This window comes from Nansenia antarctica (genome assembly GCF_963989245.1).
Source record: "Nansenia antarctica genome assembly, chromosome: 1".
NCBI classification, from domain to species: Eukaryota; Metazoa; Chordata; class Actinopteri; order Argentiniformes; family Microstomatidae; genus Nansenia; species Nansenia antarctica.
In genome coordinates, this window is record NC_137674.1 from 27,280,544 (window position 1) to 27,308,419 (window position 27,876).

The window sequence follows — 27,876 nt, forward strand, 5'->3', positions numbered from 1 at the left end:
ATAGAAGAAAAATAATGAAGTGCTGAATATTTACAATTTGACATGAAAAACACAAAACGTCCTCTCACCTCAAGTTAAAGTGTCTTATATCCAGAGAAGAAGATGTAGCTGAATCCTGATCTCAATTGTGAACATTTCAGTACCAACATTTCGCGACAGCGCCACCTAGTGGCCGAAATATGATGAGTGTGACAACCAACCCGTGTGACGATCAACCCCTTCCTCCCCTAGGCTATAAAAAAGGGGATTTTCCACAGAAACATACATGATTTTGAATGTTTATTTTTTTCAATACAGCTTTGACACAATTTCCAGCCGCACAGACTGTTGAAGTGTCATCTCTCTCCATACTGATGCTGAGTGCTGCTCTAGTGGTACTGTCTGCCGAGAGCGGCGACGACGACCACCAGGAACTTCTGCCAAGCCTCCTGAATATCAGGTGTGAAGACTTCTCTGCCGAATTTGGCAGCCACGCACACGGTGATGGAGTCAGCCATAAGCTATGAAGTTAAAGGAAGAAAATTGTTTGGTCTGAGGAAAACCCCTATTTGAATTTAAACGGACATTTTAGAGGATGCGATCTATAGGCTTACTAAAACAGTCAACATAGGAATCAATTAGTCTGCTTACTACACCAAGCAATCAGATTGCCTAATGAACCAAAACGACTCTATTTCAGAAATGAATAGCCTATTCATGGTACTCACCCTGAAGTTGTCGGGATCCACGTGCAGTTTCTCGGAGTGCATCACACTCAGTGGTTTGTAGACATCCTTGATGGTATCCAGGTTCTTCACGGCTCTGTCCAGTCCGTTCATGATGAGCTTGCCGTGAGCGGCCACCTGGGCGTTGCCCATGATAGCAGAGGATGTAGACAGGTTACCAAGCGTGCTGAAGTGCCTCTGAGTCCAGGGACACACGATCAGAAGTCTAAAAAGAAACAACAGGTTTGGATTCATACATTGTATTGGCTTACTTAATGCACGTTTCCAACTGCGCAAAGAGTCAATGGGCAATATATCAACTAATAAATACATCAACTCATTACCTGGCCAGAGCCTGGGGTCCGATTTCATTTGCGTCGATCTTTGCCCACAGGGCTACGATGGCTCCCTTCTCAGCATCTGTCCAGTCGACCATTTTGACGTTGTTTTTTTAATTTCCTCTGGTACTTTGTACTCTGAGATAATTGTGTCCTGGGATGTCCAATTTATTGACGTTCAGTCTCTCCGCCCAGGAGAGAACACTACAATGATTGGATGATTGTCTTGAGGGGGCGAGGTCATCAGCATATCACAGATCGGAATGATGCCAAATGTATCCCACCTTTCAAGATATGCTTGGTCATTCAGGCGTTGTCAAATTCAAATGAATTAAGAAGGAAGATAAGAAGTGCTGACATGGCTTTTTTTTTTTTTTTTATGTAATACTATCAAATATATTTCCAAAAGTAAGATGTACAGGAAGCTACAGTACTACAGTAAAAAGACATGTTGGTTCCTTGTGGTTTTCATTAACAGAAATATGCACCTCTATCATTAGGCTACATTCCAATGTAATAAAACAATACTTTTTTAAATGCATAAAATCGTGTATAAAGACTGAATGAAGCAGTAAAAACAAATAGCCTACAGTTTAGATATTTGTCAATGTTAATGTATTAGCCTACAGAGTGACTCAGTCTGAGTTTTATCTTCAATTTCAGACGTTCCCACCCATTTGATAGTTCCACATTTCATTTCATTTCTTTTTTTTTTTTAATCGAACTGTCAACTGGAAAGTCGTTTAGGCTATGAGAGCAATGGCTTGGCTACTTTTTATTTTAGCAGTTGGCCTATCTAGCTTATATTATATTATTATATTTATATTTATGGATTTACTCTGCACAAAATTAAATTGGTTGTTAAACAAATATCTGATATATATTTACCAATCCAATCGAACAACAGGTCTACATTTCATTTTCATTGATTCGAAGCTTAGCGCTGTGGCTTAGCTTGTGGATTACAGAACTAAACCTTCCAATAAGTGATGACACATCATATTAACTTATTCATGCTATTATTAAATCAACATAAGTAATAACTCTAGGTATCAGTAATTGTTATTTGAATGAGATGCCATGATACAGCTTTTTATGTAACCTATTAGATATCATAAGCTTAAAGTGACATATGTTTTTTCCATAAGATACATTTGCTCAATTCTAATGAAAAAAAAACCATGACTGATAATGTGGGATATGCCTTATCAGAGGTGTGGGATATGCCTTATCCGAGGAGGAGTCGAGATAATGAGGGTGTGTTTACTTCTCTCGCGTCTCTATAAAAAAGACCATGACACGTCTCTGCTCACAAGATTATTTTCTTTTTCATTCTAATTTAGGTGGATAAATCAAACAAGGCGCAAGAATGAGTCTCACTGGTCAAGACAAAGCTGTTGTGAGGGCATTCTGGAACAAGATCTTCCCAGTTATGTCTGACATCGGAAACGAAGCTCTTTCCAGGTAAATATAGCCTAATGATTTAATTCATGTAAACCTTTGTTTGAATTATTATGGAAGTGTGAATCATGTGTAAGTCTAATATTAACACATTTCCACTGTCCTGTATAGAATGCTCGTCGTCTACCCCCAGACCAAAGCCTACTTCGCCCACTGGCCTACCAGAAAGCCCGGTTCCGCTCCGGTGAGGAAGCATGGCAGCACCATCTTGGCTATGATTGGCGAAACTATGGACCATTTGGATGACCTGCCTGGTTTCTTGGCACACCTCAGCGAGCTGCATGCTTTCAAGCTGCGTGTGGACCCTTCCAACTTCAAGGTACAAGAAAAGAGGAAAAGTGGAGTCATTAAGTGGTTAATGATCGATGTCACCTTTTCACATTGCCTTAAACTCTCACTCATTAGTCTGCATTTTCTGTTCTCTTTTAGATCTTTGCCCATTCTATCATTGTCGTCCTTGCAATGTACTTCCCTGTGGACTTCACTCCTGATGTCCATGTGTCTGTTGACAAGTATTTCCAGAACCTGGCTCTTGCCCTGTCCGAGAAGTACCGCTAACTCACTGGAGATCCACTGTCAAGTTGTCTTTTCAAAAGTGACACACAGACAATAAACTGGATTGAAACTATCTAACTTGTTACTCGTCATTTCCCAGGTTTTCATGAGACTTTTACATGGTGTCTTGAATTGTGATTATGTAGTAGGCTATATTGATGGACTGAACAGTAGGCCTATGCTTAATTCGTTTCACGAATCTAATCAAATGTAAATAATAATAATAATAATAATAATAATAATAACATTAACAAATAAAAAAGAATAATGAAAAATAACAGATTTTATAATAATAATGTAGTAATAGGGGTAGGCCTATGGTGGTCTACTGGATAGTGCGTTTGACTGGTGAGCGGAAGGCCATGAGTTCAAATCCTACCTGGGAACACCACTAGTGTGCCCTTGAGTAAGGCAGTTATCCCTAAATTAATGCAGGGATGATGTCCCTGTAATCTCTAATTGTAAATCGCTTTTGATTAAAAGCGTCAGCTAAATGGTAAATTACTTTTAATTAAGCCTATAATACACAGTATATAAGCTAATACATCCTACATAATCATAAATAATAATGGTATATAGGCCTATTCTTTCAATAAAAAAGTAGAGCAGAAATATGCATGCTTTTAAGTCAATGTTTATTTGACGACTCAATTTCCAGCCGCACAGACTGTTGAAGTGTCCTCTCTCTCCATACTGATGCTGAGTGCTGCTCTAGTGGTACTGTCTGCCGAGAGCGGCGACGACGACCAGCAGGAACTTCTGTGTAGAATGACTGATTAAACCAAGAGAGACACCTTTGAGCCGTGATGAGGCACAAAGGCACATTTCAATTAAGCAATATCACACGAGAGGGAGCTAATACATTGCGCTGTAGAACTGGTGTATAAACGCAATATCACACGAGAGGGAGTGTCTTCGGTATACTACTCACAGCCGTGCTGATATTCAGTATAACAGCACTCCCTCTCGTGTGATATTGCTTTTATACAACAGTTCTACAGCGCAATGTATTAGTTAACAGTAATAAGTGACAACAGATTATGATTTGTTTGTTTATTTAATCATTTATTTTGGCTCCGTCAACAAAAATTAGTTCCGCAACTGGACTGTTGCCTAGTAACCTGAACACAAACATCTGCAGGCTAGCTACTTCGTATTAACGGTCATTTCGGAGTGATACATATAGTTAAAAGTCCCAGTGCTGTTATGTATATCAGCACTCGTGGAATGCCTCTTGTCCAATCAAATGACTTGGTCGGAACTAACTGTTGTATAATATGTCAACCTGGTCTCACACGGCAGCCGTCAGGATTCGACGTCTGTCGTTCGTCTCCAAACGTCGAATTCCGACGAGAAAACGAGCTCTGAAAGCGCAGGGGTGCGCCTGATATGTGCGCCTGTCGGGCTGCACGCCACATTTTGAGATACAAGCGCTTCAACGTTCATTCATTTGGAACTGCGAGAATGAGTAACATTAGCCCAATTGCACTTGCATTAATAAAGCGTTAATATATTTATTCTTTAAACAAACAAATCTGGGGGAGTGGTCGGAGTTAACGAGATATTGTTCCAATCCATTACCTGGCCATTCAAGTTTGCATTGCCTAGCGTGTAGGCCCGTGAGAAATTGAGAGCATATAAATCACTAGATGCCTACAACTACGCAATCTGTGGTCATGTACAGTACATCAAATACCATGACATAGATTCTAAATAAGAACAATATTCCATTTGCTTACAGATTCCGGGGTGGCGTTATTTGCCGATGTCCGTGTGAGTCGTCCGCGAATACATGCGTCTTCCTCTTTGCTGGATTTGTCTGCTTGACTGCATCACGTTGTTTAATTATAAATAAGAACAATATTCCATTTGTTCATTTGCTTTAATGAAATGACAATAATTAAACAAGTCCTGAGCAGGGTGAAGGCAGGTGTAAACATTAGAACAGTCTATCTATTTCCTCTTCCGGTGCGTGCACCTAAACATAATATGACCGTAGTGCAATATTCCCTAGATTCAGACTTTTATGTCTTGAAATCAGAAGTCCTCCCAAGCCAAAGACAAGATAGGTTGTCTTACAATCCGTGCGTTTAATTGCAAACTAATTGCTCTCCTTTCCTCAACGCAACCCCCCCCCCCCCCCCCCCCCCCGTGACCTCCACCAATCACAGGAATGCATTTGCACACAACACAGCTCACAGTAACAGTGCTAACATTGAATTTCGGACCATTAATTGCAACATTAATTAACATATTATTACATGGTTGCTACAATACTTTACCTGATATAAAATGGGCGGCACATGCACAAGCATTTTTTTTTTATCTTGTCCTCAGTCCAGTTGATTCTGACAACCGAACACGCAACAATCAGACATTTATTTATGCTAGTAGCCGTTGTAAGCTATTTTAAGCGTACCTAACTCTATGGAGGGTGGATCGTGCCACATTTAAATGCAATACACACATCGGAATGCAATACACACATCGGAATGCAATACACGTGTAACACTAAATACAATGCAAAAATACGGCATATTTGTGCCAAAATAAAATCAATGTGTAATACATTTGAGCGCAGCGTATTACATTTGGTCATGAGTGTATTCCATTGAGCATGTGTATTACATTTGGTCACGAGTGTATTCCATTGAGCATGTGTATTACATTTGAGCGCAGCGTATTACATTTGGTCATGAGTGTATTCCATTCAAGTGTCGGTGGAAGAGTTTGAAGCAGCGGAGACAGGGTTGCCAGATGGGCTGTTTTTTGTGGATTTAGCTGTTTTTAGACTGGTTAGGCTCGAAATTGTCAATCCCATCTGGCAACCCTGAGCGGAGAGTCTACAGATAGTATGTTTACAGATATCGCACTGCTGGAGATGCACTCTACACGTTCTTAAAAGAAATAAAGCTTTATTGTACTTAAAACAATATTTCGTATGTGTTTTTTGAGAGTTCTTTACATCAAATTATATACATCATGTCAGCTGTGTGCCAATCAATCAGGGGGGTGGCACCTGGGGTGGCCAATCAGATTTCAGGGGTGGCACGTGCTACCCCAGGCCACCCCCTGGACACGCCCCTGGCTGCACTTGCATTAATTAGTTAGGCCACATCATTAGTTAGGCCACATCATTTTGAGATACAACCAACGGAGAACAGATTTTAATAGGCCACATTTTGAGATACAACCAACGGAGAACAGATTTTAATAGGCCACATTTTGAGATACAACCAACGGAGAACAGATTTTAATAACAACAGCAGAAACAATTGTCATCTTCACTGTTTTATTCGCTGTCAATAGGCCTATCAAACTAGGCTATTTTACAACCCGACGGCAGTGCGCTTCAACGTTCATTCATTTGGAACTGCGAGAATGAGTAACGTTAGCCCGATTGCACTTGCATTAATTATAGGCTACATTTTGAGACCGGTCGGATCTATTCATAGAACAAGGGACACAGCACTTTCCCGTTTTCCCCATATTGTCAGGGTATTTGAGCCTCGGAAAAGCGCCATATAAATATAATTTATTTATCAAAGTGGGTGTGGCTTAGACAGTTAGGGGGAGTGGCTTGTATCAAAGTCGGTGTGGCCTGTCGGTGGGGCCGAGCCGAGTCGGAAAATATCTGAACCGTGTCTGTGGCACCTACGGTTGCGACGCTAAAGTCCTTTAACCTTTAATGTCACACTAGACTAGGCCCAAAAGCCTGAATTAAAGTGCTGGGGTACGTTTGGGCCCAGGGAACGGGCTGCGAAAGAGTCACACTCACCAAACTTGACACACTCCTTCCCCTTCATGGGACATTGTACAATTTCAACTTTCACCCTCCTAGGCCATTCCCTAGAGGCCCTCCACGCGACGCGGAGGACAACTGTAGGGAGGTTCTAGTGCTTGATGTGAAGTGCCGTTTGGAATGAGACATCTTCTCACACGTACAGGCACACAACGAGTACAACATGTTGCATTTTCATGCCATTAGGCAACTTGCTTCCTAGCATAGCAGGTCCATTTGGACTTTGAAATACCTCCATGACTTTATATGGCCACTGTGTGTGTCTGTGGAGAAAAGGGTACGTTTGGGCCCAGGGAAGGGGCTGCGAAAGAGTCACACTCACCAAACTTTACACACTCCTTCCCCTTCATGGGACATTGTACCATGTCAACTTTCACCCTCCTAGGCCATTCCCTAGTGGCCCTGCACGCGACTGCTATATATTAGCAGGGACCTGCTATGCTAGGAAGCAAGTTGCATAATGGCATGAAAATGCAACATGTTGTACTTGTTGTGTGCCTGTACGTGTGAGAAGATGTCTTTTTACAAACGGCACTTCCAATCAAGCACTAGAGCTCCCTACAGTTTTCCACTTCGTCGCGTGCAGGGCCTCTAGGGAATGGCCTAGGAGGGTGAAAGTTGACATGGTACAATGTCCCATGAAGGGGAAGGAGTGTGTAGAGTTTGGTGAGTGTGACTCTTTCGCAGCCCGTTCCCTGGGCCCAAACGTACCCCAGCAGGAGCACCTTTCAGTCAAAGGGCACAGACCTATGAAGGCCTCTAGTGAATGGCCTAGGAGGGTGAAAGTTGACATGGTACAATGTCCCATGAAGGGGAAGGAGTGTGTCAAGTTTGGTGAGTGTGACTCTTTCGCAGCCCGTTCCCTGGGCCCAAACGTACCCCAGCACTTTAATTCAGGCTTTTGGGCCTAGTCTAGTGTGACATTAAAGGTTAAAGGACTTTAGCGTCACAACCGTAGGTGCCACAGACACGGTTCAGATATTTTCCGACTCGGCTCGGCCCCACCGACAGGCCACACCCACTTTGATACAAGCCACTCCCCCTAACTGTCTAAGCCACACCCACTTTGATAAATAAATAATATTTATATAGCGCTTTTCCGAGGCTCAAATACCCTGACAATATGGGGAAAACGGGAAAGTGCTATGTCCCTTGTTGTATGAATAGATCCGACCGGTCTCAAAATGTAGCCTATAATTAATGCAAGTGCAATCGGGCTAACGTTACTCATTCTCGCAGTTCCAAATGAATGAACGTTGAAGCGCACTGCCGTCGGGTTGTAAAATAGCCTAGTTTGATAGGCCTATTGACAGCGAATAAAACAGTGAAGATGACAATTGTTTCTGCTGTTGTTATTAAAATCTGTTCTCCGTTGGTTGTATCTCAAAATGTGGCCTATTAAAATCTGTTCTCCGTTGGTTGTATCTCAAAATGTGGCCTATTAAAATCTGTTCTCCGTTGGTTGTATCTCAAAATGATGTGGCCTAACTAATGATGTGGCCTAACTAATTAATGCAAGTGCAGCCAGGGGCGTGTCCAGGGGGTGGCCTGGGGTAGCACGTGCCACCCCTGAAATCTGATTGGCCACCCCAGGTGCCACCCCCCTGATTGATTGGCACACAGCTGACATGATGTATATAATTTGATGTAAAGAACTCTCAAAAAACACATACGAAATATTGTTTTAAGTACAATAAAGCTTTATTTCTTTTAAGAACATGTAGAGTGCATCTCCAGCAGTGCGATATCTGTAAACATACTATCTGTAGACTCTCCGCTCAGGGTTGCCAGATGGGATTGACAATTTCGAGCCTAACCAGTCTAAAAACAGCTAAATCCACAAAAAACAGCCCATCTGGCAACCCTGTCTCCGCTGCTTCAAACTCTTCCACCGACACTCGAATGGAATACACTCATGACCAAATGTAATACGCTGCGCTCAAATGTAATACACATGCTCAATGGAATACACTCGTGACCAAATGTAATACACATGCTCAATGGAATACACTCATGACCAAATGTAATACGCTGCGCTCAAATGTAATACACATTGATTTTATTTTGGCACAAATATGCCGTATTTTTGCATTGTATTTAGTGTTACACGTGTATTGCATTCCGATGTGTGTATTGCATTCCGATGTGTGTATTGCATTTAAATGTGGCACGATCCACCCTCCATAGAGTTAGGTACGCTTAAAATAGCTTACAACGGCTACTAGCATAAATAAATGTCTGATTGTTGCGTGTTCGGTTGTCAGAATCGATATTCCACGACTATCGGACTCAAGTTCTACCGAATTCCATCAGGATCAGACCATTTCAGAGCAACAGGCGGCGTCAACTGGACTGAGGACAAGATTTTAAAAAAATGCTTGTGCATGTGCCGTCCATTTTATATCAGGTAAAGTATTGTAGCAACCGTGTAATAATATGTTCATTAATGTTGCAATTAATGCTCAGAAATTCAATGTTAGCACTGTTACTGTGAGCTGTGTTGTGTGCAAATGCATTCCTGTGATTGGTGGAGGTCACGGGGGGGGGGGGGCGGGTGTTGCGTTGAGGAAAGGAGAGCAATTAGTTTGCAATTAAACGCACGGATTGTAAGACAACCTATCTTGTCTTTGGCTTGGGAGGACTTCTGATTTCAAGACATAAAAGTCTGAATCTAGGGAATATTGCACTACGGTCATATTATGTTTAGGTGCACGCACCGGAAGAGGAAATAGATAGACTGTTCTAATGTTTACACCTGCGTTCGCCCTGCTCAGGACTTGTTTAATTATTGTCATTTCATTAAAGCAAATGAACAAATGGAATATTGTTCTTATTTATAATTAAACAACGTGATGCAGTCAAGCAGACAAATCCAGCAAAGAGGAAGACGCATGTATTCGCGGACGACTCACACGGACATCGGCAAATAACGCCACCCCGGAATCTGTAAGCAAATGGAATATTGTTCTTATTTAGAATCTATGTCATGGTATTTGATGTACTGTACATGACCACAGATTGCGTAGTTGTAGGCATCTAGTGATTTATATGCTCTCAATTTCTCACGGGCCTACACGCTAGGCAATGCAAACTTGAATGGCCAGGTAATGGATTGGAACAATATCTCGTTAACTCCGACCACTCCCCCAGATTTGTTTGTTTAAAGAATAAATATATTAACGCTTTATTAATGCAAGTGCAATCGGGCTAATGTTACTCATTCTCGCAGTTCCAAATGAATGAACGTTGAAGCGCTTGTATCTCAAAATGTGGCGTGCAGCCCGACAGGCGCACATATCAGGCGCACCCCTGCGCTTTCAGAGCTCGTTTTCTCGTCGGAATTCGACGTTTGGAGACGAACGACAGACGTCGAATCCTGACGGCTGCCGTGTGAGACCAGGTTGAATATGTAGCATTACATGCAGTTCGAAAAGCTGTGATGTTGCCGTCTGAATGAGAGGTAACCTATGGCTAAAATAATAATAATAATAATAATAATAATAATAATAATAATAACAAAAATGACAACGTAATAAAAAAGGAGCATTTTCCACAGAAACATACATGATTTTAAATCAATGTTTATTTTTTTCAATATTGACACAATTTCCAGCCGCACAGACTGTTGAAGTGTCATCTCTCTCCATACTGATGCTGAGTGCTGCTCTAGTGGTACTGTCTGCCGAGAGCGGCGACGACGACCACCAGGAACTTCTGCCAGGCCTCCTGGATGTCAGGTGTGAAGGCTTCTTTACCGAATTTGGCAGCCACGCACACGGTGATGGAGTCGGCCATAAGCTATGAAGTAAAAGGAAGACAAATGTTTGGTCAGAGGAAACATATTTGAATTTAAACTGAGATTTTAGAGGATGCGATCTATAGGCCTAGGCCGAGGCAGCGCAACTCTTGACCCAGGCACTGGTCATCTCCCGCCTGGATTACTGCAATGTACTCCTGGATGGGCTCCCCGCTTCAGCCATTAGACCTCTGCAGCTCATCCAGAATGCTGCTGCCCGGCTGGTATTCAACCTCCCCAAATACTCGCATGTCACCCCTCTCCTTCGCACCCTGCACTGGCTCCCGATAGCAGCTCGCATCAGATTCAAGACCCTGCTTGCATACCAGGCAGCTAAAGGGACAGCCCCTGCCTACCTGAAGGAAATGGTAACCCCCCAAACCCCTGCCCGCTCACTCCGCTCCTCCACCTCGGCTGGCCGACTGGCCCCACCTCCTCTACACAGCAGTCGGGCTGCCCGATCACGTCTCTTCACAACACTGGCTCCCCGCTGGTGGAATGAGCTCCCCACGGCTGTCAGAAGGGCAGAGTCACTACCCATCTTCCGTCGTAGACTGAAGACCCATCTCTTCAGGTTACATCTTAACTGCTCCTCCTGAGACATCTTCTGACCCTCACCACTACGTCTCCTAAAGACACCCGCTTTCCCCTCTACTGTGTCCCTAAGAACTTCTATTGCCCCCCTTTTACTGTTTCTCAGTTTCTCCAGTAATATAAAAAAATAAAAAAATAAAAAAATAGGAGAAGGCGATAATAGGGAGAAGGTTTTTCCTTCTATCAGTGGCCCCGGGCCCGAGCTAGAGTACTCTTCCTGCAACGAATGGTGGACTGCTGATTCACATGCTTAGTATTCAAATGTATTGTTTGTAAGTCGCTTTGGAATAAGGCGTCTGCTAAATGCCAAAAATGTCAATGTAAATGTAAATGCCTACTAAAACAGTCAACATAGGAATCAATTAGTCTGCTTACTACACCAAACAGCAAACAGATTGCCTAATGAACCAAAACGACTCCAAAAGGCTAGTGGTATTTCAGAAATGAATAGGCTATTCATGGAACTCACCCTGAAGTTGTCGGGATCCACGTGCAGTTTCTCGGAGTGCATCACACTCAGTGGTTTGTAGACATTCTTGATGTCATCGAGCTTCTTCACGGCTCTGTCCAGTCCGTTCATGATGAGCTTGCCGTGAGCGGCCACCTGGGCGTTTCCCATGATAGCAGAGGATGTAGACAGGTTACCAAGCGTGCTGAAGTGCCTCTGAGTCCAGGGACACACGATCAGAAGTCTAAAAAGAAACAACAGGTTTGGATTCATACATTGTATTGGCTTACTTAATGCACGTTTCCAACTGCACAAGAGTAATTGGGCAATATATCAACTAATAAATACATCAACTCATTACCTGGCCAGAGCCTGGGGTCCGATTTCATTTGCGTCAATCTTTCCCCACAGGTCTACGATGGCTTTCCTCTCAAAATCTGTCCAGTCGACCATTTTGACGTTGTTTTTTTAATTTCCTCTGGTACTTTGTACTCTGAGATAATTGTGTCCTGGGATGTCCAATTTATTGACGTTCAGTCTCTCCGCCCAGGAGAGAACACTACAATGATTGGATGATTGTCTTGAGGGGGCTAGGTCATCAGCATGTCACAGATCGGAATGATGCCAAATGTATCCCACCTTTCAAGATATGCTTGGTCATTCAGGCGTTGTCAAATTCAAATGAATTAAGAAGGAAGATAAGAAGTGCTGACATGGCTTTTTTTTTATTTTTATGTAATACTATCAAATATATTTCCAAAAGTAAGATGTACAGGAAGCTACAGTACTACATTACAAATACATTTTGGTTCCTTGTGGTTTTCATGAACAGAAATATGCACCTCTATCATTAGGCTACATTCCAATGTAATAAAACAATACTTTTTTAAATGCATAAAATCGTGTATAAAGACTGAATGAAGCAGTAAAAACAAATAGCCTACTACAGTTGAGATATTTGTCAATGTTAATGTATTAGCCTACACAGAGTGACTCAGTCTGAGTTTTATCTTCAATTTCAGACGTTCCCACCCATTTGATAGTTCCACATTTCATTTCATTTATTTTTTTTAAAAATCGAACTGTCAACTGGTGGAAAGTCGTTTAGGCTATGAGAGCAATGGCTTGGCTACTTTTTATTTTAGCAGTTGGCCTATCTAGCTTATATTATATTATTATATTTATATTTATGGATTTACTCTGCACAAAATTAAATTGGTTGTTAAACAAATATCTGATATATATTTACCAATCCAATCGAACAACAGGTCTACATTTCATTTTCATTGATTCGAAGCTTAGCGCTGTGGCGGAAATCCATTTAGTTAGGTTAGGGTTGTGTTGTAAGCTTGTGGATTACAGAACTAAACCTTCCAATAAGTGATGACACATCATATTAACTTATTCATGCTATTATTAAATCAACATAAGTAATAACTCTAGGTATCAGTAATTGTTATTTGAATGAGATGCCATGATACAGCTTTTTATGTAACCTATTAGATATCATAAGCTTAAAGTGACATATGTTTTTTCCATAAGATACATTTGCTCAATTCTAATGAAAAAAAAACATGACTGATAATGTGGGATATGCCTTATCAGAGGTGTGGGATATGCCTTATCCGAGGAGGAGTCGAGATAATGAGGGTGTGTTTACTTCTCTCGCGTCTCTATAAAAAAGACCATGACACGTCTCTGCTCACAAGATTATTTTCTTTTTCATTCTAATTTAGGTGGATAAATCAAACAAGGCGCAAGAATGAGTCTCACTGGTCAAGACAAAGCTGTTGTGAAGGCATTCTGGAACAAGATCTTCCCAGTTATGTCTGACATCGGAAACGAAGCTCTTTCCAGGTAAATATAGCCTAATGATTTAATTCATGTAAACCTTTGTTTGAATTATTATGGAAGTGTGAATCATGTGTAAGTCTAATATTAACACATTTCCACTGTCCTGTATAGAATGCTCGTCGTCTACCCCCAGACCAAAGCCTACTTCGCACACTGGCCTACCAGAAAGCCCGGTTCCGCTCCGGTGAGGAAGCATGGCAGCACCATCTTGGCTATGATTGGCGAAACTATGGACCATTTGGATGACCTGCCTGGTTTCTTGGCACACCTCAGCGAGCTGCATGCTTTCAAGCTGCGTGTGGACCCTTCCAACTTCAAGGTACAAGAAAAGAGGAAAAGTGGAGTCATTAAGTGGTTAATGATCGATGTCACCTTTTCACATTGCCTTAAACTCTCACTCATTAGTCTGCATTTTCTGTTCTCTTTTAGATCTTTGCCCATTCTATCATTGTCGTCCTTGCAATGTACTTCCCTGTGGACTTCACTCCTGATGTCCATGTGTCTGTTGACAAGTATTTCCAGAACCTGGCTCTTGCCCTGTCCGAGAAGTACCGCTAACTCACTGGAGATCCGCTGTCAAGTTGTCTTTTCAAAAGTGACACACAGACAATAAACTGGATTGAAACTATCTAACTTGTTACTCGTCATTTCCCAGGTTTTCATGAGACTGTTACATGGTGTCTTGAATTGTGATTATGTAGTAGACTATATTGATGGACTGAACAGTATAGGCCTATGCTTAATTCGTTTCACGAATCTAATCAAATGTAAATAAATAAATAATAATAATAATAACATTAACAAATAAAAAAGAATAATGAAAAATAACATATTTTATTATAATAATGTAGTAATAGGGGTACGCCTAGTGGTGGTCTACTGGATAGTGCGTTTGACTGGTGAGCGGAAGGCCATGAGTTCAAATCCTACCTGGGAACACTAGTGTGCCCTTGAGTAAGGCAGTTATCCCTAAATTAATGCAGGGATGATGTCCCTGTAATCTCTAATTGTAAATCGCTTTTGATTAAAAGCGTCAGCTAAATGGTAAATTACTTTTAATTAAGCAATACACAGTATAGGCTAATACATCCTACATAATCATAAATAATAATGGTATATAGGCCTATTCTTTCAATAAAAAAGTAGAGCAGAAATATGCATGCTTTTAAGTCAATGTTTATTTGACGACTAAATTTCCAGCCGCACAGACTGTTGAAGTGTCCTCTCTCTCCATACTGATGCTGAGTGCTGCTCTAGTGGTACTGTCTGCCGAGAGCGGCGACGACGACCAGCAAGAACTTCTGTGTAGAATGACTGATTAAACCAAGAGAGACACCTTTGAGCCGTGATGAGGCACAAAGGCACATTTCAATTAAGCAATATCACACGAGAGGGAGCTAATACATTGCGCTGTAGAACTGTTGTATAAACGCAATATCACACGAGAGGGAGTGTCTTCGGTATAGGCTACTCGGCCTGCGGCCTCGTACCTAACCGAATCACAGCCGTGCTGATATTCAGTATAACAGCACTCCCTCTCGTGTGATATTGCTTTTATACAACAGTTCTACAGCGCAATGTATTAGTTAACAGTAATACGTGACAACAGATTATGATTTGTTTGTTTATTTAATCATTTATTTTGGCTCCGTCAACAAAAATTAGTTCCGCAACTGGACTGTTGCCTAGTAACCTGAACACAAACATCTGCAGGCTAGCTACTTTGTATTAACGGTCATTTCGGAGTGATACATGTAGTTAAAAGTCCCAGTGCTGTTATGTATATCAGCACTCGTGGAATGCCTCTTGTCCAATCAAATTACTTGGTCGGAACTAACTGTTGTATAATATGTAGCATTACATGCAGTTCGAAAAGCTGTATCTTTTCGTGTGATGTTGCCGTCTGAATGAGAGGTAACCTATGGCTAAAATAATAATAATAATAATAATAATAATAATAATAATAATAATAATAATAATAATAACAAAAATGAAAACGTAATAAAAAAGCATTTTCCACAGAAACATACATGATTTTAAATCAATGTTTATTTTTTTCAATATTGTCACAATTTCCAGCCGCACAGACTGTTGAAGTGTCATCTCTCTCCATACTGATGCTGAGTGCTGCTCTAGTGGTACTGTCTGCCGAGAGCGGCGACGACGACCACCAGGAACTTCTGCCAAGCCTCCTGGATTTCAGGTGTGAAGGCTGCTTTACCGAATTTGGCAGCCACGCACACGGTGATGGAGTCGGCCATAAGCTATGAAGTAAAAGGAAGAAAATTGTTTGGTCTGAGGAAAATCCCTATTTGAATTTAAACTGACATTTTAGAGGATGCGATCTATAGGCTTACCAAAACAGTCAACATAGGAATCAATTAGTCTGCTTACTACACCAAACAAGCAATCATATTGCCTAATGAACCAACACGACTCCAATAGTATTTCAGAAATGAATAGGCTATTCATGGTACTCACCCTGAAGTTGTCGGGATCCACGTGCAGTTTCTCGGAGTGCATCACACTCAGTGGTTTGTAGACATCCTTGATGGTATCCAGGTTCTTCACGGCTCTGTCCAGTCCGTTCATGATGAGCTTGCCGTGAGCGGCCACCTGAGCGTTGCCCATGATAGCAGAGGATGTAGACAGGTTACCAAGCGTGCTGAAGTGCCTCTGAGTCCAGGGACACACGATCAGAAGTCTAAAAAGAAACAACAGGTTTGGATTCATACATTGTATTGGCTCACTTGTTTCCAACTGCACAAGAGTTTTGGGCAATATATCAACTAATAAATACATCAACTCATTACCTGGCCAGAGCCTGGGGTCCGATTTCATCTACTTTGATCTTTCCCCAAAGTTCTACGATGGCTTTCTTCTCAAAATCTGTCCAGTCGACCATTTTGACGTTGTTTTTTTTATTTCCTCTGGTACTTTGTACTCTGTAATAATGTTCCAATGGATCCCTGAACTAATTGTGTCCTGGGATGTCCAATTTATTGATGTTCAGTTTCTCCGCCCAGAAGAGAAAACTACAATGATTGGATGAATGTCTAGAGGGGGCGAGGTGCCACAGATCGGAATGATGCCAAATGTATCCCTTTCAAGATATGCTTGGTCATTCAGGCGTTGTCAAATTCAAATGAATTAAGAAGGAAGATATAAGTGCTGAGTTAGCCTATAGAAACAAATAGCCTACATAGCTATTCAGATTTTTTTTTTTTTTTTTTGACCAAAGTAATTTGATCAAATATATTTCTAAAAGTAAGATGTACTCGATGCTACAGTACGACAGTAAAAATAGCCTACATTTTGGTTCCTTGTGGTTTTTCATTTAAAATAAATGTGCACCTCTATCATTAGGCTAAATTCAAAATGTTTACTGTATAAAATCGTGTATAAAGACTGAATAAAGCAGTAAAAACAAATACAGTTTAGATATTTGCCAATGTTATTGTATTAGCCAGAGTGACTCAGTCTGCGTTTTATCTTCAATTTCAGACGTTCCCACCCATTTGATAGTTCCACATTTCATTTCTTCTTTTTTTTAATCGAACTGTCAGCAGGTGGAAAGTCGTTTAGGCCTATGTAGGTTATATGAGAGCAATGGCATGAGTAGATAGTTACGGGTAGGCCTACTTTTATTTTAGCTGAAGTGCAGTTGGTCTATCTAGCATATATTATATATATATATATATATACATATTATATATATTTAATTATTTTTTTATTTTTTTATTTTTTTAAATTGGTTGTTAAACAAATATCTGATATATATTTCCCAATCCAATCGAACAACAGGTCTACATTTCATTTTCATTGATTCGGAGCTTAGCGCTGTGGAGGAAATCCATTTAGTTTGGTTAGGGTTGTGTTGTAAGCTTGTTGAGTAGCCATAACATGGCTTAAATTTAAATAACATAAATTTGCTCAATTCCTCAATTCAAATGAAAAACAACAACACATGAGTCATGATTTGGAATAGGCCTGTGCCTTATCCGAGGAGGAGTCGAGATAATGAGGGTGTGCCTTCTCTCGCGTCTCTATAAAAAAGGCCCACTGACACGTCTCTGCTCACAAGCTTCTTTTCTAAACCTTCTAATTTAAGTAGATAAATCAAACAAGGCGCAGAAATGAGTCTCACTGGTCATGACAAAGCTGTTGTGAGGGCATTCTGGAACAAGATCTTCCCAGTTATGTCTGACATCGGAAACGAAGCTCTTTCCAGGTAAATATAATGATTTAATTCATGTAAACCTTTGTTTGAATGATTATGGAATAAACCAGTGAAATTACACGTCGATGAAGTGTGAATAAGTTTTAAGTCTAATATTAACACATGTCCACTGTCCTGCATAGAATGCTCGTCGTCTACCCCCAGACCAAAGCCTACTTCGCCCACTGGCCTACCACGGCCCCCGGTTCCGCTCCGGTGAGGAAGCATGGCAGCACCATCTTGGCTATGATCGGCGAAACTATGGACCATTTGGATGACCTGGCTGGTTTCTTGGCACACCTCAGCGAGCTGCATGCTTTCAAGCTGCGTGTGGACCCTTCCAACTTCAAGGTACAAGAAAAGAGGAAAAGTGAAATCATTAAGTGGTTAATGATCTATATGTCACCTTTTCACATTGCCTTAAACTCTCACTCATTAGTCTGCATTTTCTGTTCTCTTTTAGATCTTTGCCCATTCTATCATTGTCGTCCTTGCAATGTACTTCCCTGTGGACTTCACTCCTGATGTCCATGTGTCTGTTGACAAGTATTTCCAGAACCTGGCTCTTGCTCTGTCCGAGAAGTACCGCTAACTCACTGGAGATCCGCTGTCAAGTTGTCTTTTCAAAAGTGACACACAGACAATAAACTGGATTGAAACTATCTAACTTGTTACTCGTCATTTCCCAGGTTTTCATGAGACTGTTACATGGTGTCTTGAATTGTGATTATGTAGTATATTGAACTTGAAGGACTGAAAACAGTAGGCCTATGCTTAATTTGTTTAATGAAACTAATCAAATCAAATACAAATAATAATACAAAATTAACAAATAAAAGATAATAATGAAAAATAAATAAATAATAATAATAATAATAATAATAATAATAATAATAATAATAATATAGTAGTAGTGGTGGTCTACCGGATAGTGCGTTTGACTGGTGATCGGAAGGCCATGAGTTCAAATCACACCTCCACTAGTGTACCCTTGAGTAAGGCACCCGAAATGACTGCAGGGAGGATGTCACTGTAATCTCTAAATATAAATCACTTTAGTTTAGATTAAAAGCGTCTGATAAATGGTATTTGAGAACTACAAAAACTCTGTGAGACAAAGTTTTCATTAGCTTTGGCAACAGGCAGGCCTGAAAAGCAGCGAGCTAGCATGGCTTCAAAGCCCCGAGATACTGAGTTCAGGCCTGGGAGTAGTGTGACTCCCCAGCCCGTAGGCGTAGACAGCTCAAGGACCAACCTGGTCTCACACGGCAGACGTCAGGATTCGACGTCTGACCATCGCATCCAAACGTCGAATTCCGACGTGACATTGGGGTAGCTCGTTGTGAAAGCGCAGGGGTGCGCCTGTTATGTGCGCCTGTCGGGCTGCACTCAGTGGCGCACAATTTTGAGAATTTAACACTTAATTCCCTGCATTCTGGTCAATTTGTATGCACCATTTTGTGCTTTTTATTACCATTTCTGTCTCCACTACCCATTGTATACTTTAATTAGGCTACTAACATTACAATCCCTGTTTAAAAGTCCCAGTGCTACCAATCACAACACAACAGAGTGGCACCATACAAATGTAATATTAAACTCCCATATTTATTCTTTAAACAAACAAATCTGGGGGAGTGGTCGGAGTTAACGAGATATTGTTCCAATCCATTACCTGGCCATTACCTGCCTGTGAAAAGTATGAAAAGTTTGCATTGCCTAGCGTGTAGGCCCGTGAGAAATTGAGAGCATATAAATCACTAGATGCCTACAACTACGCAATCTGTGGTCATGTACAGTACATCAAATACCATGACATAGCATTGAAATCAGATAGCTATAGATTTTAGAGATACTGTAACGTCCCGACTTGGACAGTGGTGAAATAATAAGAGATAGGTTGTCTTACAATCCGTGCGTTTAATTGCAAACTTCCACATACAAAACCGCCAGTTCACCGGAGCTCTCCTTTCCTCTACGGTCACAACAACAACACAACACCCGCCCTCCCCCGTGACCTCCACCAATCACAGGAATGCATTGGCACACAACACAGCGCACAGTAACAGTGCTAACATTGAATTTCTGAGCATTAATTGCAACATTAATGAACATATTATTACACGGTTGCTACAATACTTTACCTGATATAAAATGGGCGGCACATGCACAAGCATTTTTTTTTATCTTGTCCTCAGTCCAGTTGACGCCGCCGGTTGCTCTGAAATGGTCTGATCCTGATGGAATTCGGTAGAACTTGAGTCCGATAGTCGTGGAATATCGATTCTGACAACCGAACACGCAACAAGCAGACATTTATTTATGCTAGTAGCCGTTGTAAGCTATTTTAAGCGTACCTCTGGATCAAGAATGTTGTTTTTGTCCACGCTTCCGTTGCCTAAACACACGCGACTGTAAAAGGGGCGGGGGCATCATTCACCGGGGTTCTTCTCTGGTGAAGATCAAGTGAGAAAGATTGCTTTACCTTCATCAGATCCACTTGCCTTTGGCTTACCTGTATATTTTGGTCTATACCAGGACTTGAGAAACGAGATTCCCAACATTGGATTTGACAAACTCTGGCCCATTTTGCGCAACAAGTGGAAGAGTTTGAAGCAGCGGGGACAGGGTTGCCAGATGGGCTGGTTTTTTGTGGATTTAGCTGTTTTTAGACTGGTTAGGCTCGAAATTGTCAATCCCATCTGGCAACCCTAGTAGTATGGAGTTCAAAGTACTAGAATACCACATCATATCAAAATCGCCGAAATAGGACATTTCCATCTATTTTTGCTCTTTGCCACAAACGAACGCCAGCGACATCCGACGGGTTTTCCCAGGCCACCACACATATCATTTGATGTAAAGAACTCTCAAAAAACACATACGAAATATTGTTTTAAGTACAATAAAGCTTTATTTATTTTAAGAACGTGTGGAGTGCATCTACAGCAGTGCGATATCTGTAAACATACTATCTGTAGACTCTCCGCTCAGGGTTGCCAGATGGGATTGACAATTTCGAGCCTAACCAGTCTAAAAACAGCTAAATCCACAAAAAACCAGCCCATCTGGCAACCCTGTCTCCGCTGCTTCAAACTCTTCCACTTGTTGCGCAAAATGGGCCAGAGTTTGTCAAATCCAATGTTGGGCATCTCGTTTCTCAAGTCCTGGTATAGACCAAAATATACAGGTAAGCCAAAGGCAAGTGGATCTGATGAAGGTAAAGCAATCTTTCTCACTTGATCTTCACCAGAGAAGAACCCCGGTGAATGATGCCCCCGCCCCTTTTACAGTCGCGTGCGTTTAGGCAACGGAAGCGTGGACAAAAACAACATTCTTGATCCAGAGGTACGCTTAAAATAGCTTACAACGGCTACTAGCATAAATAAATGTCTGCTTGTTGCGTGTTCGGTTGTCAGAATCGATATTCCACGACTATCGGACTCAAGTTCTACCGAATTCCATCAGGATCAGACCATTTCAGAGCAACCGGCGGCGTCAACTGAGGACAAGATAAAAAAAAATGCTTGTGCATGTGCCGCCCATTTTATATCAGGTAAAGTATTGTAGCAACCGTGTAATAATATGTTCATTAATGTTGCAATTAATGCTCAGAAATTCAATGTTAGCACTGTTACTGTGCGCTGTGTTGTGTGCCAATGCATTCCTGTGATTGGTGGAGGTCACGGGGGAGGGCGGGTGTTGTGTTGTTGTTGTGACCGTAGAGGAAAGGAGAGCTCCGGTGAACTGGCGGTTTTGTATGTGGAAGTTTGCAATTAAACGCACCGATTGTAAGAGAACCTATCTCTTATTATTACACCACTGTCCAAGTCGGGACGTTACAGTATCTCTAAAATCTATAGCTATCTGATTTCAATGCTATGTCATGGTATTTGATGTACTGTACATGACCACAGATTGCGTAGTTGTAGGCATCTAGTGATTTATATGCTCTCAATTTCTCACGGGCCAACACGCTAGGCAATGCAAACTTTTCATACTTTTCACAGGCAGGTAATGGCCAGGTAATGGATTGGAACAATATCTCGTTAACTCCGACCACTCCCCCAGATTTGTTTGTTTAAAGAATAAATATGGGAGTTTAATATTACATTTGTATGGTGCCACTCTGTTGTGTTGTGATTGGTAGCACTGGGACTTTTAAACAGGGATTGTAATGTTAGTAGCCTAATTAAAGTATACAATGGGTAGTGGAGACAGAAATGGTAATAAAAAGCACAAAATGGTGCATACAAATTGACCAGAATGCAGGGAATTAAGTGTTAAATTCTCAAAATTGTGCGCCACTGAGTGCAGCCCGACAGGCGCACATAACAGGCGCACCCCTGCGCTTTCACAACGAGCTACCCCAATGTCACGTCGGAATTCGACGTTTGGATACGTCGGAATTCGACGTTTGGATGCGATGGACAGACGTCGAATCCTGACGTCTGCCGTGTGAGACCAGGTTGGCCCTTAGGGCAGTTATCCTTAAATTAAGCTATATATGGTAAATTAATTTTAATTAGCCTATAATAACAATATTAATACACGGTATGTAATACATCATACATAATCATAAATGGTATACATTATTTAAATAGAAAATAGAGCAGAAATATGCATGCTTTTAAGTCAATGTTTATTTGACACTATTTCCAGCCGCACAGACTGTTGAAGTGTCCTCTCTCTCCATACTGATGCTGAGTGCTGCTCTACTGTCTGCCGAGAGCGGCGACGACGACAAGCAGGAACTTGTGTGAAGAATGACTGATTGAACCAAGAGAGACACCTTTGAGCCGTGATGAGGCACAAAAGCACATGTGTGTCATCACCGTGTGATGTTGCGGTCTGAATGAGAAGTATAGGCTAAAATAATAATAATAATAATAATAATAATAAGGTATATATAAAAACAGGATTTTCCACAGAAACATACATGATTTTGAATCAATGTTTATTTTTTTCAATATAGCTTTGACACAATTTCCAGCCGCACAGAAATATGACGAGTAACAAGTTAGATAGTTTCAATCCAGTTTATTGTCTGTGTGTCACTTTTGAAAAGACAACTTGACAGCGGATCTCCAGTGAGTTAGCGGTACTTCTCGGACAGGGCAAGAGCCAGGTTATTGAAATACTTGTCAACAGACACATGGACATCAGGAGTGAAGTCCACAGGGAAGTACATTGCAAAGACGACAATGATAGAATGGGCAAAGATCTAAAAGAGAACAGAAAATGCAGACTAATGAGTGAGAGTTTAAGGCAATGTGAAAAGGTAACATATAGATCATTAACCACTTAATGACTCCACTTTTCCTCTTTTTGTACCTTGAAGTTGGAAGGGTCCACACGCAGCTTGAAAGCATGCAGCTCGCTGAGGTGTGCCAAGAAACCAGCCAGGTCATCCAAATGGTCCATAGTTTCGCCAATCATAGCCAAGATGGTGCTGCCATGCTTCCTCACCGGAGCGGAACCGGGGGCCGTGGTAGGCCAGTGGGCGAAGTAGGCTTTGGTCTGGGGGTAGACGACGAGCATTCTATATGCAAGACAGTGGAAATGTGTTAATATTAGACTTACACATGATTCACACTTCATCGATATGTCATTTAATTGGTTTATTCCATAATAATTCAAACAAAAGTAAATGTAGGCTAATGATAATGAGAAATGATTTATATTTACCTGGAAAGAGCTTCGTGTCCGATGTCATCCAGCTTTGGGAAGACCTTGGTCCAGAAGGCCGTCACAACAGCCTTGTCTTTGCCATTGAGACTCATTGCTGCGACTTGTTTGATTTCTCCACTTAAATGTTTATGTTTAGAAAAGAAGCTTGTGAGTGGAGACGTCAGTGGGTCTTTTTATACAGACGCGAGAGAAGGCACACCCTCATTATCTCGACTCCTCGGATAAGGCACAGGCCTATTCCAAATCATGAGTCATGTTTTTCCCCCATTAGAAGTGTGGAATTGAGCCAATTTATGTTGCCAAAAATATGACTTTTCTTTTGCTACACAAAAAGTAAATGGATTTCTTCCATTTAGCTTCCAATAGGCCTAAATGACATTAAACAGCCTTTTGTTCGATTGGATTGGTAAATGTATACTGGATAGTTGTTTAAAAACCAATTTAATTTTGTACAGAAATGTATATAATAGATATATAATAATTATAATATATATAATATAAACATATAAATATAGCTAACATATGCTAGATGAAAAATCGATCAGGCAAGCCAATTGCACTTCAGCAAAGATAAAAAGTACCCTACTCATGTAACTGCTCTCATGTAGCCTATAATCTATATATAAATCTGTAGCTATATATAAAAGGCTATATATAAAATAATAATAATCTATTTTAAAAAATATGTACTTTAAAAAAAAATATATATATATATTATCGGCTAGGCTGTATGAAATTGGTTCTGGAACCGTCAGAATTTGATGATAAAACACAGACTGAGTAGAGTTAACAGAGAGAGAACATAGTTAACATTATGTAACATACAGTAACATTGGCAAATATATAAACTGCATTTGTTTTTACTGCTTTATTCAGTTACACGATTCCATGCAGTAAAAAAGTATCGATGTTATTACATTGGAATGTAGCTTAATGATTTGTGCAGAGTAAATTCACAAATACCAAAAAATATAATATCTGCTAGGCAAACGTCAAGACAAATCGATAGATTTTCAGGCAGGCGAATTGCACTTTAAAAAAAAGTACCCCAAACTACCTACTCCTGCCATTGCTCTCATGCAGCCGACATAAACTACTTTCCACCAGCTGTTCGATTAAAACAATTAAATAAATGAAATGTGGATATCAAATGGGTTAGTTAGTTACTCGGCCCCTGAGTGAGATCGAGAAACGCGGTCTTCGCCGGGTGTGCAGGGGACTTTGATGAGGCACAAAGGCACATGTGTGTCATCATCACCGTGTGATGTTGCCGTCTGAATGAGAAGTATAGGCTAAAATAATAATAATCATAATAATAATATTATTATTAAAAAGGGGATTTTCCACAGAAATATACATGATTTTGAATCAATGTTTATTTTTTTCAATACAGCTTTGACACCATTTCCAGCCGCACAGACTGTTGAAGTGTCATCTCTCTCCATACTGATGCTGAGTGCTGCTCTAGTGGTATTGTCTGCCGAGAGCGGCGACGACGACCAGCAGGAACTTCTGCCAGGCCTCCTGGATGTCAGGTGTGAAGGCTGCTTTACCTAATTTGGCAGCCACGCACACGGTGATAGAGTCGGCCATAAGCTATGAAGTAAAAGGAAGACAAATGTTTGAGTCAAAGGAGGAAACATAGCCTATTTGAATTTAAACTGACATTTTAGAGGACGCGATAGGCCTACTAAAACAGTCAACTTAGGAATCGTTTGCTTGCGCACTACATTCAAACAACCAAACAGATTGCCTAATGAACCAAAACGACTAATAGTATTTCAGAAATGAATAGCCTATTCATGGTACTCACCCTGAAGTTGTCGGGATCCACGTGCAGTTTCTCGGAGTGCATCACACTCAGTGGTTTGTAGATATCCTTGATGGTATCCAGGTTCTTCACGGCTCTGTCCAGTCCGTTCATGATGAGCTTGCCGTGAGCGGCCACCTGGGCGTTGCCCATGATAGCAGAGGATGTAGACAGGTTACCAAGCGTGCTGAAGTGCCTCTGAGTCCAGGGACACACGATCAGAAGTCTAAAAAGAAACAACAGGTTTGGATTCATACATTGTATTGGCTCACTTGTTTCCAACTGCACAAGAGTCAATGGGCAATATATCAACTAATAAATACATCAACTCATTACCGGGACAGAGCCAGGGGTCCGATTTCATTTGCGTCGATCTTTCCCCACAGTGCAACGATGGCTTTCTTCTCAGCATCTGTCCAGTCGACCATTTTGACGTCGTTTTTTAATTCCCTCTGGTACTTTGTACTATGTACTAATGTTCCAACGGATCCCTGTGCTAACTGTGTCCTGGGATGTCCAATTTATTGATGTTCAGTCTCTCCGCCCATGGAGAGAAAACTAAAAATGATTGGATGATTGTCTTGAGGTCATCAGCGTGCCTTCGATCGGAATGATGCCAAATGTATCCACCTTTCAAGATATGCTTGGTCATTCAGGCGTTGTTTTTGTGCTGTAAACTTGTGGATTACAGAACTAAATCTTCCAATAAGTGATGACATATTAACCTATTCATACTATTATTAATACTATTATTATCAACATAAGTAATAACTGTTATCATAAGTAGCCTATCAACTCTAGTAATTGACCAATTGATACGGTTTTTATATAACCTATTAAATATCATAAGCGTAAAATGTTTTTGGCATAACATAAATTAGCTCAATTCCTCAATTCTAATGAAAAAAAAACACGAGTCATGATTTGGAATAATATTCCAAATCATGACTCGTGTTTTTTTTTCATCCTTTTTTCATGTCCTATTCGGGGAGGAGTCGAGATAATGAGGGTGTGTTTACTTACTCTCGCGTTTTAAAAAGACCGTGACACGTCTCTGCTCACAACATTCTTTTCTAAACATCCTAATTTAGGTGGATCAATCAAACAAGGCGCAGAAATGAGTCTCAATGGCGAAGATAAAGCTGTTGTGAGGGCATTCTGGAACAAGGTCTTCCCAGTTATGTCTGACATCGGAAACGAAGCTCTTTCCAGGTAAATACAATGAATTAATTCATGTTATGTTTTGTTTGAATTTTTATGGAAAGACTAGTAAAAATATATGTCGATCAAGTGTGAATAATTTGTGTATCTATTATTAACACATGTCCACTGTCCTGCATAGAATGCTCGTCGTCTACCCCCAGACCAAAGCCTACTTCGCCCACTGGCCTACCAGAAAGCCCGGTTCCGCTCCGGTGAGGAAGCATGGCAACACCATCATGGCGACGATCGGCGAAACTATGGACCATTTGGATGACCTGGCTGGTTTCTTGGCAAAACTCAGCGAGCTGCATGCTTTCAAGCTGCGTGTGGACCCTTCCAACTTCAAGGTAAGAAAATAAGAAAAGTGGAATCATTAAGTGGTTAATGATCGATGTTACCTTTTCACATTGCCTTAAACTCTCACTCATTGGTCTGCATTTTCTGTTCTCTTTTAGATCTTTGCCCATTCTATCATTGTCGTCTTTGCAATGTACTTCCCTGTGGACTTCACTCCTGATGTCCAAGTGTCTGTTGACAAGTATTTCAATAACCTGGCTCTTGCCCTGTCCGAGAGCTACCGCTAACTCACTGGAGATCCGCTGTCAAGCGAGATCCGAGTCATGTTGTCTTTTCGAAACTGACACACAGACAATAAACTTAATTGAAACTATCTAACTTGTTACTCGTCATTTTCCAGGTTTTCATGTGACCGTTACGGAAAATGCTCTCTTTTTTATTTTGGGGGCTTTAGACCTGGTCAGAGTTTCGGCTGCTTCACTTAAATTATGTGTTACATTTAATCAGCCTATTTACATCAACAATATTGGCGATATATGAATATTCATTATTTATTAAATATTGTGTAATTTTTAGCTGACGCTTTTATCCAAAGCGACTTACATTGCCGTGACTGCATACATTGGTCAGTATATATTAGTGAGAATCGAACCCATAACCTATATAAGCTAAGTTAACGCCATGTTACCAACTGAGCCACAGAGGACCATGGACCAGAATGCTATTGCCGCCACGATAGGCAGGCTCTTTTTGAGCTACAGTCTGCATTCGATGTCCTGCTTTTGTTGGGCTGAGTTTGGGGCTTAAAGCTGGAAAAATGTATCTGGCTATTTACAGTATGCATATGTCTACTTTAAGTGGTGCCCCCATTGAGCGTGTTTGAGCGTCTTTTATAGGAATAGATGTGGCTTTTCCCTGAACAGCAGACAGCGGACTGCATGTGCATCAACCTTGCCATACCATGCTAGGGCTTGATTATGGTGATGTCATGTAATCTACCGAAATGGGGCGGCTGTGGCGCAGGAGATAGAGCCGGCGTCTAATGGTCGCAAGGTTGGCAGATGGGAGTTCGAACCCCGGCTGGCCACGTGGCGAGGTGTCCTT

At 41.1% G+C, this 27,876-nt stretch overlaps 8 protein-coding genes across 8 annotated transcripts; 4 read left to right on the plus strand and 4 right to left on the minus strand.

The window, feature by feature from the left end:
* Nucleotides 1–264: 264 nt before the first annotated feature.
* LOC308170458 (hemoglobin subunit beta-like) lies at nucleotides 265–1,209 on the minus strand. The gene is made up of 3 exons (XM_080545248.1): nucleotides 1,049–1,209; nucleotides 708–930; nucleotides 265–500 (listed from the first exon to the last, which is right to left on the minus strand). The coding sequence occupies exons 1-3, from the start codon at nucleotides 1,138–1,140 to the stop codon at nucleotides 369–371; spliced, it is 447 nt and encodes a 148-aa protein (XP_080401374.1). The 5' UTR covers nucleotides 1,141–1,209; the 3' UTR covers nucleotides 265–368.
* A 1,158-nt stretch (nucleotides 1,210–2,367) lies between these two features.
* On the plus strand, nucleotides 2,368–3,131 carry LOC308170500 (hemoglobin subunit alpha-like). The gene is made up of 3 exons (XM_080545290.1): nucleotides 2,368–2,506; nucleotides 2,615–2,822; nucleotides 2,933–3,131. Exons 1-3 carry the CDS (start codon nucleotides 2,412–2,414, stop codon nucleotides 3,059–3,061), a joined length of 432 nt encoding a protein of 143 aa, XP_080401416.1. The 5' UTR covers nucleotides 2,368–2,411; the 3' UTR covers nucleotides 3,062–3,131.
* A 7,305-nt stretch (nucleotides 3,132–10,436) lies between these two features.
* On the minus strand, nucleotides 10,437–16,535 carry LOC308171804 (uncharacterized protein). The gene is made up of 6 exons (XM_080546690.1): nucleotides 16,366–16,535; nucleotides 16,034–16,256; nucleotides 15,695–15,816; nucleotides 12,060–12,164; nucleotides 11,720–11,942; nucleotides 10,437–10,658 (listed from the first exon to the last, which is right to left on the minus strand). The coding sequence occupies exons 1-6, from the start codon at nucleotides 16,455–16,457 to the stop codon at nucleotides 10,527–10,529; spliced, it is 897 nt and encodes a 298-aa protein (XP_080402816.1). The 5' UTR covers nucleotides 16,458–16,535; the 3' UTR covers nucleotides 10,437–10,526.
* On the plus strand, nucleotides 13,394–14,180 carry LOC308170530 (hemoglobin subunit alpha-like). The gene is made up of 3 exons (XM_080545324.1): nucleotides 13,394–13,555; nucleotides 13,664–13,871; nucleotides 13,982–14,180. The coding sequence occupies exons 1-3, from the start codon at nucleotides 13,461–13,463 to the stop codon at nucleotides 14,108–14,110; spliced, it is 432 nt and encodes a 143-aa protein (XP_080401450.1). The 5' UTR covers nucleotides 13,394–13,460; the 3' UTR covers nucleotides 14,111–14,180.
* A 1,102-nt stretch (nucleotides 16,536–17,637) lies between the features above and the next one.
* Nucleotides 17,638–18,433, plus strand: LOC308170509 (hemoglobin subunit alpha-like). Its single transcript, XM_080545301.1, has 3 exons — nucleotides 17,638–17,783; nucleotides 17,915–18,122; nucleotides 18,235–18,433. The coding sequence occupies exons 1-3, from the start codon at nucleotides 17,689–17,691 to the stop codon at nucleotides 18,361–18,363; spliced, it is 432 nt and encodes a 143-aa protein (XP_080401427.1). The 5' UTR covers nucleotides 17,638–17,688; the 3' UTR covers nucleotides 18,364–18,433.
* A 4,363-nt stretch (nucleotides 18,434–22,796) lies between these two features.
* On the minus strand, nucleotides 22,797–23,605 carry LOC308170539 (hemoglobin subunit alpha-like). The gene is made up of 3 exons (XM_080545335.1): nucleotides 23,460–23,605; nucleotides 23,106–23,313; nucleotides 22,797–22,995 (listed from the first exon to the last, which is right to left on the minus strand). Exons 1-3 carry the CDS (start codon nucleotides 23,552–23,554, stop codon nucleotides 22,867–22,869), a joined length of 432 nt encoding a protein of 143 aa, XP_080401461.1. The 5' UTR covers nucleotides 23,555–23,605; the 3' UTR covers nucleotides 22,797–22,866.
* Nucleotides 23,606–24,818: 1,213 nt separating this feature from the next.
* On the minus strand, nucleotides 24,819–25,775 carry LOC308170468 (hemoglobin subunit beta-like). Its single transcript, XM_080545257.1, has 3 exons — nucleotides 25,609–25,775; nucleotides 25,276–25,498; nucleotides 24,819–25,058 (listed from the first exon to the last, which is right to left on the minus strand). Exons 1-3 carry the CDS (start codon nucleotides 25,698–25,700, stop codon nucleotides 24,927–24,929), a joined length of 447 nt encoding a protein of 148 aa, XP_080401383.1. The 5' UTR covers nucleotides 25,701–25,775; the 3' UTR covers nucleotides 24,819–24,926.
* Nucleotides 25,776–26,325: 550 nt separating this feature from the next.
* LOC308170489 (hemoglobin subunit alpha-like) lies at nucleotides 26,326–27,145 on the plus strand. The gene is made up of 3 exons (XM_080545278.1): nucleotides 26,326–26,484; nucleotides 26,615–26,822; nucleotides 26,931–27,145. Exons 1-3 carry the CDS (start codon nucleotides 26,390–26,392, stop codon nucleotides 27,057–27,059), a joined length of 432 nt encoding a protein of 143 aa, XP_080401404.1. The 5' UTR covers nucleotides 26,326–26,389; the 3' UTR covers nucleotides 27,060–27,145.
* Nucleotides 27,146–27,876: the final 731 nt, after the last annotated feature.